We start from the raw sequence: 13,163 nt of genomic DNA on the forward strand, positions 1-13,163 counted from the left end.
TCTTTTGAAGTAGAATACTTCTCTCAGGAAGTTCGGCTACATAGGGATGTGAAATGAAAATCTAAAACCGAAAAAAGTGAAAAATATGTCCAATTTCAAATGCTAATAAATCGGTTAGAATTCGATGGATTTCCTTCGTTCTTACAGCAATAGATTGGAAAATCTTCTAAGATTCTTCCCAAAATAAGATAATTGTAATTTTATTGTTCACACTATTGTACTATTGAAAATAGTCAAGCCTTGTCAAAACGAAAAATTCGACCTCTGATTGGTCGTTATATGCTTGCTTCCCAAGCACGGTCGATAGGATTATATACCTTGCAATTGAAAACATGCTATTTGGCCTATATAAGTGCCTGTTTCAGCCGGAGCCGCTCATAATAGTTCTAGACAGCGACAACAGCAGTCGTCCTTCCTTAGCAGCAGCACTAGCCCTGTGGTTGGTCACCACCAGGGTTGATATTTGTTGACACTCTTGAGTGAAAGTGAAAAAAAGCATCCATAAACGTTATTTTTTTACAATCCTTTGAGAGTTCTCCCTTCCCGCTTTTTGCATGGAAGTGAACTGTCAAAACACCTCATTATATTTCATGCGATGAAAGCAAGACAACAAAATCAGTTTATCAGTTAACGAAGATTGTCAAGGCATCGGTCAGTGTCAGTGAAAAAGTGTTTCGGTGAGGTTCATTTTGGTTGAGTGGACTATTTGTTATTCTTTTTCGCTTTGGAGTGAAGATCATTTGGTTGGTTTTGTCGTTAAATTTTATTCCGTAACCGTGAACGATGCCCGCGATCTATTTCATCTGAGTATAACAGTACGTTACTACGACGAAAATCTAGTGTATTTGAAAGAGTGCTGCGATCATTGGAAGTGAAAATTGAAAATGATTGGCTGTAATTTTCGAAGAATTTTGCTGGGGAAAATGACTTTTATCAGCACTGGTCACCACGTCTCAGGAGCAGCGCGGTTTTTCTCAGCGTGTGTCGCCAGACAGCCATTATTCCCCCCGTGTTGGGGCAGCATGAAGATTGCCATCAGGAAATCCAATTTCGGAAAGCAAAATGCCTTTTTTAAGGCAAATAAACAAGTCATTGAAAGTTAATAATTTTTGTCAACGCAAGCAAGCATTCTGTGTTGCATCCTAGTAATTCAAATTTGTCGCACCCGTCTAATTAACTGAATGTGAAATAGCTTCCACAGTGCATGTTGTCCGTGTATCTTAATTCCACCAATATTAGGGCAGCTCAAAGGTTGTAATTAGCAACCGATTTTGAACCGCAACATGCTTTTTTCAAGGCAAATAAAAAAATAATTGAAGGTTAATAATTTTCTGGCATCAACACAAGCAGACATTCTGTGCGGGATGCAATCAAATTCTGTTGTAGTTGTCTAATTTTTACTTTATTTACTAAACTCCCCACTGTAGGGGCAGCGCAAAGGCTGCGATCAGCATGACCAACTTTGAATAACAAACGGTTAACGTTTATTCACTAAAAATTCATCCAATTCAAAACAGGTTTTTGTCTGAGTACAATAATTTGCACAAAAAGACATTAAAAATTTTACCGCATTATTAGACGCGTTTCTCCAGTCATGCCTCGTGAACGTGAAGGTTCCCTATCACAGACATAGATTTCGTGCTCCAGCACGTTACAACACGTGGAAATTGTCTTTTTACTAGTCCTGCCCATAATTCAAAAATTGGCTAATATGCCATTTTTACCAAAATCGAGAAAACAGTTTCTCGTGATGGTACACACCCTAAACAAGGTCCCTACGGAAGCCGATTGTCAAAAAATGCATTTGGGAAGGCAGCAAACGTGAAACAATTTTGGCTAATATCCAGAACAATTGAGAATTTGGCTAATATCCAATTTGAACCTGTGGCATGTTCACGAACCAGTGTATTATTACTGAACTGTGTTTCCTCTAACTTTCGAAAGTGTGTTGTAGCTTGGTGGTTACTGGCGACAGGTGAGCGATCGTAAGGCCATTGCATCAAATTTGACTTTTTCACGAAGAATATTTGATGCTACAAGAATTTATTTGTTGTACTGCGAAACCCAATGATCAAAACGTGTGACTGTTTCCTTCTGTCATAAACCTTTACATTTAAAAAAATGATATTTAGCTCTTTGATTAGGAGTATTATTAATAAAGATAAGAATCAGATTTCATTTTGGATTTGATGAGAAAAAATAGGAAAGTGGATTGTGAGATTACCATGAATAATAATATTTTCGTTATATTATTATATTGCCGCACGTAACAATTGTCTCGTCGTCCTTTTCATCCTCACTTGTGCTTCCGTGTTGTTTTATTGAATTTAAAACCATTTGCATCACCAACGAGTACGATATAATTCACATCGTATGGATATTAGCCGAATTGCACACCGTTTTGTCAACTGATTTTTCGTTCATAATTGAAAAAACGGCTACTGTGTTAAAAATACGGATGGAATTTTTCTACAGATTTCTCTGTTTCAACTCAACGGCAAGGGTCCAGCATATATGAAGGGTGACATTCTCAATAAAAAAGTTGTCATGAGCAGTGAAAGTATGTTGTACCGATAAAAAACTTTCAAAGGCGTTTTTCTCGATTTGATGCCTACGGCATATTAGCCAATTCTTGAATTATGGGCAGTAGTGCAACATTTCTTGGAAGTGTTTTATTATTCTCGGGTAAGAGACTACGAGTGCATTTATTGCATTAATTGAGAAATCCATCGGAAGTTTATTCAGTGCTATGTCTAAATATATGAACGCCAAATACAAGCGTGATGCTCGGAAACGCGCGAAAGACCAGCATGGGGGAAGTGCATCGAAGAAACCAAGTACCAGTACGGAGGTCAATTTAAAAGCAGCCAGAGGTAACACGTGTCCAACCTCTGGTTGAGACGCTGGAGAAGGGCCTTCTACTAGAGGTAGGAGAAATCGAACCATTTTTAGGACTACCAAACGAACGAATGTCAGAACGAATGTTTCTTGTTCTGAGCTTTAACCAAAAGTTAATTATCTTAATTTGAATTCACATGTACATATACTCTGACTGTTGAAACTTGTTTGCGCCGCAAAGAATTTGTACTTTTCCTGTTCAGTGAGGTCGTATTTATTTGTGCAAACTGAAATTGAGTAGTACTTCAACTTCGTTTGCACAGAATTTTCAATACTGCCAATGAGCGGTCAACATTTATTTACTAGGAAAAATGACTGACACGCAAGCAGCCGGGTTATCTTTCTTGTAAAAGTATTCTACTTCAACCTTGCGGTCGTGGCTTTGCACACAACCTTCCTGTGATTTTTTGCAACAGGCAATGTTCGATCTTATGAACGCCATGTTGCAGGCAAAATCAATGTTTGAGGCCATTCAAATAGGCACAAATTTTACTATTAAAATTGTTTCTAATTTAAAATTTAGCAATGATTTTAAATAAAACAATTAAAATATTAAATTGGAATGCTCGCTCATTGGAGGCCAATGAGAATGAGCTTTTTAATTTTTTAACAGTAAATAATGTGCATATTGCAATTATTACTGAAACATTTTTGAAACCTAACATAAAATTAAAATATGATCCCAATTACGTGGTTCATAGATATGATAGGATTCAGGGTTCCGGCGGTGGAGTTGAAATCGTTCGAATTTTTTTATAATCGGCGATTTTAACGCTAAACATCGTTCATGGAATAATTCTCAAAGTAATTCCAATGGCAAAATTTTATTCAATGATTGTTCTTCAAGATACTATTCTATTTTGTCTCCGAATAGTCCTACATGCTTTTATTCTGTAAGAAACCCTTCAACAATTGATTTGGTGCAAACAGATCAAAGTCATGTATGTAGTGATTTGATCACACATGCTGACTTTGATTCTGACCATCTTCCAATAACTTTTTCTTTATCACATGAATCAGTTTTAAACCCTATGAGCTCTGTTTTTAATTATAACAAGGCTAATTGGGAAAGATACAAAACTCATATTGAGAGAAATTTTAATAATGAGCTTGATTTGCAAAGCGAAGTGAATATTGATTCCGCTTTGGAAGCATTAAAATGTGCAATTGTTGATGCCAGGAATTATTCTGTTCCAAAGGCTCAAGAGAAATTTGGTTCACCAATAATTGACGAAAATCTACAACTTCTAATTCGTTTGTAAAATGTCCGCAGACGTCAATATCAACGTTCTCGTGATCCTGTTTTTAAAACTATTTATAAAGATTTACAGAAAGAGATTAAACATAGATTTACTCTTCTGAGAAATCAAAATTTTGAGACTAAAGTTGAAAAATTGAAACCATATTCAAAACCTTTTTGGAAGCTGTCGAAGATTCTTAAGAAACCTTCAAAGCCTATTCCAGTTTTAAAAGATGGTGAACGTTTTCTTGTATCCAATGAACAAAAGGCTCAAAGACTTGCTCAGCAGTTTGAGAGTGTTCATAACTCAAATTTGAATTTTGTGAGTCCAATTGAAAATGGAGTCACACGTCAATTTGATTTAATTTCTTCCCAGAATTTTTTACCAATTATCAATTATTAAAAATTTCAAAAATATGAAAGCACCTGGTGACGATGGAATCTTTAATATACTAATCAAACATCTCCCTGAGAGCACAATGGAATTTTTAGTGAAATTTTCAATTGCTGCTTCAAAATTGCATATTTTCCCAAATTATGGAAAAATGCAAAAATTACTCCAATTTTAAAACCGGATAAGAACCCAGCTGAAGTTTCAAGTTATCGACCAATCAGTTTGCTTTCTTCAATAAGTAAACTGTTTGAGAGAATTATTCTTAACAGAATGATGTCACACATCAACGAAAATTCAATTTTTGCAGATGAACAGTTTGGATTTCGCCATGGGCATTCCACTACTCATCAATTGCTCAGAGTTACTAATATGATACGAGATAACAAATCTGAAGGTTATTCCACTGGAGCTGCTCTTTTAGACATAGAAAAAGCATTCGACAGTGTTTGGCATAAAGGTTTGATTGCGAAATTGCAAACTTTTAATTTTCCAATTTTCCTAATCAAAATATCAAAAAATTATCTTACTGATCGAGCTCTGCAGGTTGTCTATCAGAATTCAAAATCTGATAGATTTCCTGTCAGAGCAGGTGTACCTCAAGGTTCAGTCTTGGGTCTAGTCCTGTACAACATATTCACTTCAGATCTTCCTGATTTGCTTCCAGGATGCACAAAGTCATTGTTCTGCGATGACACAAGCATTTCCGCAAAAGAAGAAGTCTTCGTGTCATATGCAGTCGATTGCAAAAAAGTTTAGATATTTTTTCTTCCTACTTGCATAAGTGGAAAATCTCTCCCAATGCTTCTAAAACTCAAATGATAATTTTTCCGCATAAGCCTAGGGCTTCTTTCCTCAAGCCAAACAATAATCACGTTGTCAAGATGAATGGGGTTTATTTTAAGTTGGTCTGACAAGGTTAAATACTTGGGACTAACTTATGATAAAAAACTTATTTTCAAAGAGCACATTGAGAGTATACAAGCCAAGTGCATCAAATATACGAGATGTTTATATCCTCTTATTAACAGGATTTCTAAACTTTGTTTAAAGAACAAACTTTTGATTTACAAACAAATTTTTAGACCAGCAATGCTTTATGCTGTACCGATCTGGTCAAGTTGCTGTTCAACAAGGAAGAAAATGCTCCAAAGGATTCAGAATAAAATTCTGAAAATGATTTTGAAGCGTCCTCCTTGATTTGGTACACTCGAATTACATAGACTTACTGGTGTTGAACCATTAGGAGCTATGTCAAATAAAATTATTAACAATTTTCCCTCTAACCCTCTATTGCTACGATAAGCTCTCTTTATAGCCAATAAGTTAGCAATTAAGTTAGTTGTAAGTTTACCTCCCCTTTTCTGACAAGTAGGTTTAAATCCCTACGAATGATAAGTCCTAATTGCGAAAGCAAACAAATCCTAACAATTAAAATTACAAATTTCTAACAGTGTTGAAAAGTCACCATTTGTGATTGGACACACATACTCATTATTTACTAATATTTATCATAAATACTTAAGCTACTAACAAATCCCCCCCTTAAAAAAAAGTGGCATACCTAAGCAAAAAAGCTAAGATAGGTAAGCTAAACAAGCTAAGTGAATTAAATTATCTAAATAAGCTGAATACGCCAAATTAGCTCAATACGCTGAAGTGCTAGAAATGCTTGAAAAAAAAAAATAAACTAAATAAGCTTTATAAACTAGAAAAGGCTAAACGAGTAAAATAAATGAGCTAAATAAGATAAATATGACAAATTAGCTGCGGAAGCTACAGAAACTACGTACACCTCAAGAATGAAATGAACTTAATTGACTATATAATGAATGCATAAAATAAGCATAATTGATTCAAAAAGCTGAATAAACTAGAGAAGCTGAAAACTCAAAAATTTTCACGAGCTTACACTGTAAAATAAGCTGTAGAATAGCAAGAACACAAAGTTCATGATCGAAACCAATTTTGCTGCTTGGGTTGCGCTCAACTGAATCGTATAACGCATGCGTATAAACAGATGGTGAGTCTGCAAGTTTACTTCTCTGAATTTGTCAAGAATAGACGCGAGGAGAAACCTACTAAAAAGTATAATTAAAAAAAGGCAACACAAGCTTAAGCAGCTAGAGATGCTACCATGCTGAAGGTTAGACAATAAGGCGGCAATGACGTGTAAGAAAACAGAATTGACCTTCAAATTTCGCTTGAAAGTATCTAGCGCATGGAACATAAACACGATATTCACGAGGAAAAAAATCAGATGAAGCAATTTTCAGCAATGGACTTAAAATGCGAATATATAATAGAATCAGTAATAGAGTTTTTTCGTCCACTTTCATGGTGCCCAAGTTCAAGACACTAAATAAGCTGAACGATACGCCTTTTTTAAATCATTTCGCAGTGTTACTTTCATAACCAAAAATTAGCACACAATACTATAAAAAAGGCACTTACAATTATTATATTATTTTGACATAGGTTTGGAGATATTCATTTCAAAGCAGACTCACGCAGAATGCGGTAAAATTGATTCGATTTTGTATCCTATTTTATTCATTTGCTTTTACCGTTTGTCCCAGTCATTTACCCTCAAACGACCCAACAGAAAGCCATAGAAGCAGGTAACCATTATTCCGACATGCAAAATTTAAGAGCTCATAAAGCTTTTCCGAAACCATGAAACAAAGATTTCATTGCTTACATTCACCAAGGTGATTAATTATTGAAACATTCTTTTGATACATTCACCGACGTCATCTTCCCTCCCATGTCGTCAATGTTGATCAAAGAATTCTTTCAGAAGCTCCATTATAAGAAATCTCTTATGCACGCTTTAAGGCACCCCAGACAGCAGAGGCCGCCATGAGTTTGCAATCGTTGGCGTACAGTCTTGATTTCACCGTCGAGCAGTCTTGAGCTAGACGAGCGATATATTTTATCGTGACTAACATGCTTTTTCTGTACATGTTCAAACTTTGTTACTGTTCAAAGTTTGAGTCAGAACGGTACATGCCGCACGTGTGGGTTACCGCTAGGATCAACTGATTTCCCACATATCTGTATTAATCTATCGTATTTTGTCACGCACAAGTATCGTACAACTTGGCGTCATAGGTGAATTCCATTCGTCAATCATTCTAGTCCACCGCCCACATCGAGTGGCAAACATTACGAAGTAATTATGCCGCCGTCGAGATTCTACAACTGCGTTGCGCATCATCATTCATTCCGAGCGAGCAAATGTTTATGTTTCACTTATCGAAGCATTGCAATATCATGAATATTCCTCCGGTAAAGAGATTAAATCGAAATTTTCCTTCAACCTGATAGCAGCTGCGGAGAAGTTTACCGAAAATAAGTTGTCGTGTTCGTGCAAACGAATGCAAATGCAAATTAAGCGTATCAATCCTACGGAACAGCAGCTATTCGTCACACCTCATTTCGGCGCACGGTTTGCTAGTGACTTTCAGCGCTGACAAAACCAGGAAATTCATTATTCACGATAACTGATGTGATGTATTTTAGAGCAAGTACAGTTTTCGAAAGTGAAAATTAACAATTCACCTTATCGTCTGTAGTTACCAAGTTTGGTTTTTCACACATTTACGGCAAATTGCATGAATTTCGTTCTTTTCAATCTCTTCGGTGAAGGTTGCACTTGGTTAATATTCCATTATTATGGAGCAGCATGGTTATTATCAAGACCAGAAAATTGACAGTGAGTGACTTGTTTGTATGATAAACACTCAGACGTTTGATTAAATATATAACAACATATTAGTGTTTTGTTGGTCTTGAAATGCTTGAAACTTGCTAGATAGGCAGCCGGCAGTGACAGTTTGTAGTCGGTCCATTGATTTATTTGTGTTTTTTTCTCTCTCGAAGTCACAAAGTTACAAATAGGACAGCAAACTATCATCAACGTCTGCTTTGCACAGCAAGTGAGGCATCCAATGGCAAATGAAACCATTTTAAGCTGTTTTTGTGGTTCGCCATCACATTTTACATGCAATGTTTTTGGTGCACAGAATGCGATAAAGACAACTACACTACATATTGGTACGAAAACTAATCAAACTAGATGACTGGAGACATCAGGCAGCTGTGTACAATGTGCTTGCTAGTAGTGTTACCACCTGTGTAGTACTCATATCAGTGAGCTACCTTTACTTGATAAGTGCATTACTAACATGCATCGTACGTTGCATTTGTTGATGCTGGTGGAACGAATAGGACGATTGCCGGCCGGTTAAGGTGGTTGGGGCATGATGCTCAGGGTATTTTGAACTAGTTGTTCTGGTAGTAAATTTTTTATCTTACGCACTAAAAATAGTTCGATGATTTCCAGCAAAGTAATTGTTTCAAAGTCTACCCGACCAATATATTTTTGATTGCGTTACTAATGCGTCATCTGTAATGTCAGTTGTATTTTTGTTAACGAAAATTCTTCTCAAATTCAATGAATTGTTTAATTTCTAAACTAATTAAAAGCATCTAGCCATTATGATTCGAGTTAGTGATAGGGTCGAAAACCAACCTTGCGGTAGTTTAATTGCTTTTACGTCGCATATGTATTAGGTTCCATAGCGTGTTGTTGGATCAGCGGTAGCTCTCGGCTGAATAACATTGTTTATTCGATTGGAAATATTGGTACGGCGGTCTACGCAAGCGTTCGACATCTGCAAAAGGTTGACAGGTCTCGAATCACAGTGCCAAAATTGTCATTATTTCAGTTACGCTTTTCATCCTTATTTATGCAACCCACATCTCAGGGACGGTACTAGCGTTCGGCATGAATATCCAACCTTCTGTAAATCTAATTTCGTGTTTTCATTTCCACTTTTCCACAGGGAGGCGAGGTGGTGCAGGAGACAATAACGTCCAGCGTGGGTGACGACACGTGTACGCTCGAGTTTCAGCGCAGCGACGGTACGCTGATAACCAAGCTAATCGATTTCCGAAGTGTAAGTAAATCCTACCTTCTGTATACAATTCGATTGCTAGCCTCGACGGTTTCTCATATCTTTGCTTTGAGGATATATTATGTTATGGTCTACTACAAGACAAGAGACACCAACGTTCGAAAATCACTATCGATTCTAAAACATGATATTTTTAGAGAGGTACTAAATTGTTATGCTCATAAGTGAAGCGTAATTGAGTTCATCCGTGTAAATATTCGAAAAAAAAATCTCGCCACAGATGAACTGTGATTATCTTAGCATGCATATTCACTGCCCGGCTTCCTGAACAAAGAAAACGAAACATCGTTCCGCAGGAATCAACTTCTTTGTCCACCGGAGAGCTAGAGTGCTAATAAACAACGGCCAAACTGGGATACGCAAAGCTCCTCTTCCTCAACTGCGGGAACGAGGCTGGGATACGACGTTAGCTGAAATTGAATTGAATTTTCATCCCTGGTGCCATGTTCGACAAAGATGTAGCGGCCGGTACAAAGGGACTCGGCTTCGGCGAACGGTGCAGGTTATTTTCAGAAGATAAACTATACCTGGCTGAGGTGCTGTGGCTGGTTTACCGCCCACACCAGGAAAATTTTTTTTTGTCTGTGTGTCTCAGTCGCTCGTCTTATCGTCCTGCGGGTGCTTTGTTACTGGCGGCTTACGTTGCGACCGTTTGATGGGACCGGTTTATCCCATTTGAACTGAGTAAGCAAAACTAGTATACTAAAGAAGATCGTTGGAAGTGGCATGCTATACTTAATGTTACGTTTAAAGGTTTCCGGTGCTGCTAACTTTATTGTAGGTACGTAAATTTTCATGTAACGTATTGAACGTTTCTTTGTTAGCACTTTGCTAGTGTTTATTCGAACATAGGTACAACATAATTCAATATTTATCGAATCTAACTTTGGCGTGGCAAATTGAGGAAAAAAATATAGAGATAAAGTTCGGGTCTTTTGAAGTAGAATACTTCGCTCAGGAAGTTCGGCTACATAGGGATGTGAAATGAAAATCTAAAACCGAAAAAAGTGAAAAATATGTCCAATTTCAAATGCTAATAAATCGGTTAGTTTTCGATGGATTTCCTTCGTTCTTGCAGCAATAGATTGGAAAATCTTCTAAGATTCTTCCCAAAATAAGATAATTGTAATTTTGTTATTCACACTATTGTACTATTGAAAATAGTCAAGCCTTGTCAAAACGAAAAATTCGACCTCTGATTGGTCGTTACATGCTTGCTTCCCAAGCACGGTCGACAGGATCATATACCTTGCAATTGAAAACATGCTATTTGGCCTATATAAGAGCCTGTTTCAGCCGGAGCCGCTCATAATAGTTCTAGACAGCGACAACAGAAGTCGTCCTTCCTTAGCAGCAGCACTAGCCCTGTGGTTGGTCACCACGTCTCAGGAGCAGCGCGGTTTTTCTCAGCATGTGCCGCCAGACAGCCATTATTCCCCCCGTGTTGGGGCAGCATGAAGATTGCCATCAGGAAATCCAATTTTGGAAATCAAAATGCCTTTTTTAGGGCAAATAAACAAGTCATTGAAAGTTAATAATTTTTCTCAACGCAAGCAAGCATTCTGTGTTGCATCCTAGCAATTTAAATTTGTCGCACCCGTCGAATTTACTGAATGTGAAATAGCTTCCACAGTGCATGTTGTCCGTGTATCTTAATACCCCCAATGTTAGGGCAGCTCAAAGGTTGTAATTAGCAACCGATTTTGAACCGCAAAATGCTTTTTTCAAGGCAAATAAAAAAATAATTGAAGCTTAATAATTTTCTGGCATCAACACAAGCAGACATTCTGTGCGGGATGCAATCAAATTCTGTTGTAGATGTCTAATTTTTACTTTATTTAATAAACCCCCCACTGTAGGGGCAGCGCAAAGGCTGCGATCAGCATAACCGACATTGAATAATAAACTGCCCTGTTAGAACGCATTCACAAAAGCAGTTAGTTCGACTATGCAGAGCTAATATGAAGTCGATTCAATCAATCAGCATAAACAGAATTACGTCGTCTCCCAGCTGCCAAGTTGCAACATGATGCAACACGCAACAGCGAGCAAACGAAATCGCTTGATGTTACAAACCGCAATAAGATACGGGTTAAAACCGTTGCGTGTGTGAGAGCACCATCGGTGTTTATCCGCTGGATACAAAAATCAAATGCGAATTTTGGAATTATTCGTCGAAAGAACATAAGGAAATGGCAAACCTGAACTGAAAGGCGCGGCCTATTACGTAGCACCCTTCGGTTATAAAAGAGTGTTTCTGGGAAAACTAGCTACATTCATTAGTCGGAGGGTGAACTGGATGGACCGTCCACAACATTGACAGCAGTAACAGCAGATATCGGCACTCAGCAGTAACCGACCATAGCAGCGGGTCGCGCCTGTGGCTGCCTTCAAATTAAACAAATCACTTGCCCTGTGGTTTGTCAACACGTCTCAGGTCTCTGCCAGGCTGAACGCCAACGCGAGCGATCGGGCGAGATTTTTGCGGTACATCAGCCGGCACTTCCTCTAATGGAAAAGTAGGATCATTTTGTTTAGAAGAATATTACTGTCGGTAATATTACAGAGATGCGCTTGCATCATATCCGATATGGAATTGAACAATTGTTCTTTTGAGGACAAATAAAACACTTAATGTGAAGAGTTATTAGCTTTGGGTACCAGTAGCAGTATGGTAACAGCCTCAGCGGTAGGTGCAGCCGGTACTTCCCTAAGGCCGATGTAATAAGGAAATAAATGGAAGCGGCACGGCGAAACAGTTCGGGTGTTCTTAGACGCGCGTCATTTTTCGTACGATAGCGGCGGTATTAGCGGTAGATGCATTTGCAAACACTTACTCCAGTAAAGCCGTGTCTAATTTTCAATGTGAAAACACCTTTCTATTGTGTTGGCCGTGCGCATTAGGCCTCTGCCAGGCTAAACGCGATAAGCGGCGCGAACCGATACGCCGGCCGTAGGTTAATTTACAGCAGTAAGTAGAGCTGTGTAAAAGTATTCTACTTCAACCTTGCGGTCGTGGCTTTGCACACAACCCTCCTGTGATTTTTTTTTTGTTATTATGAACTGTTTGTTAAATAAGACATATTCCGATGGTGATAAGTGTTTTAATAGCTTTTCGAAATCATAAAAATAATAGTAATACAACAGTTTTTAAGCGACTTTCTTCTCACTAGGAGAAAGCTTGACAAAATTGATACCTTGTTATCTGAAGGTTTATTTATTAGGTCCGTTTTTGAATATAACATGGAATTGCTAATCATATCATATTGCATTCGAGCAAACTTCTCTTTTGCAATCATTCTTCTAATGATAGACGCCAAAATAACAATAACTAGACTATCTAGTCAGTTTTTTTTCACGTGGTTTTATTATGAGTTTATTTTATACGCGATTTTCGAATTTACGCTTTTTTTTACCTGGATTTTTAAATTAACGCGGGTTGGGAACCAGAAACGTCCAGGTGATTTTCAATACTGGTCGTAGAGCATCTCGGGTTTTCTTTTTCTGAAGTCTTCTTAGGGGCCATCCTGGTACCACGTGAACAGATTTTTAACGATTTTGAACCTCCCCCCCCTCCCCCTCCGTGGACAACTCCCCTAATAAATTCTAAAATAAATTGTATGGACCGTGGACATTAGCCAACCCCCCCCCC

At 37.8% G+C, this 13,163-nt stretch overlaps 1 protein-coding gene across 1 annotated transcript in view; it reads left to right on the forward strand.

Moving 5' to 3' along the window:
* LOC129731163 (out at first protein) overlaps window positions 1-13,163 on the forward strand; it is a 148,534-nt gene that overhangs the window by 64,699 nt on the left and 70,672 nt on the right. The window contains exon 2 of the mRNA XM_055690966.1: window positions 9,380-9,493. Coding sequence (XP_055546941.1) covers window positions 9,380-9,493 — 114 coding nt within the window. The remainder of the gene's footprint in view (window positions 1-9,379; window positions 9,494-13,163) is intronic.

This window comes from Wyeomyia smithii, chromosome 3 (assembly GCF_029784165.1).
Source record: "Wyeomyia smithii strain HCP4-BCI-WySm-NY-G18 chromosome 3, ASM2978416v1, whole genome shotgun sequence".
NCBI lineage: Eukaryota > Metazoa > Arthropoda > Insecta > Diptera > Culicidae > Wyeomyia > Wyeomyia smithii.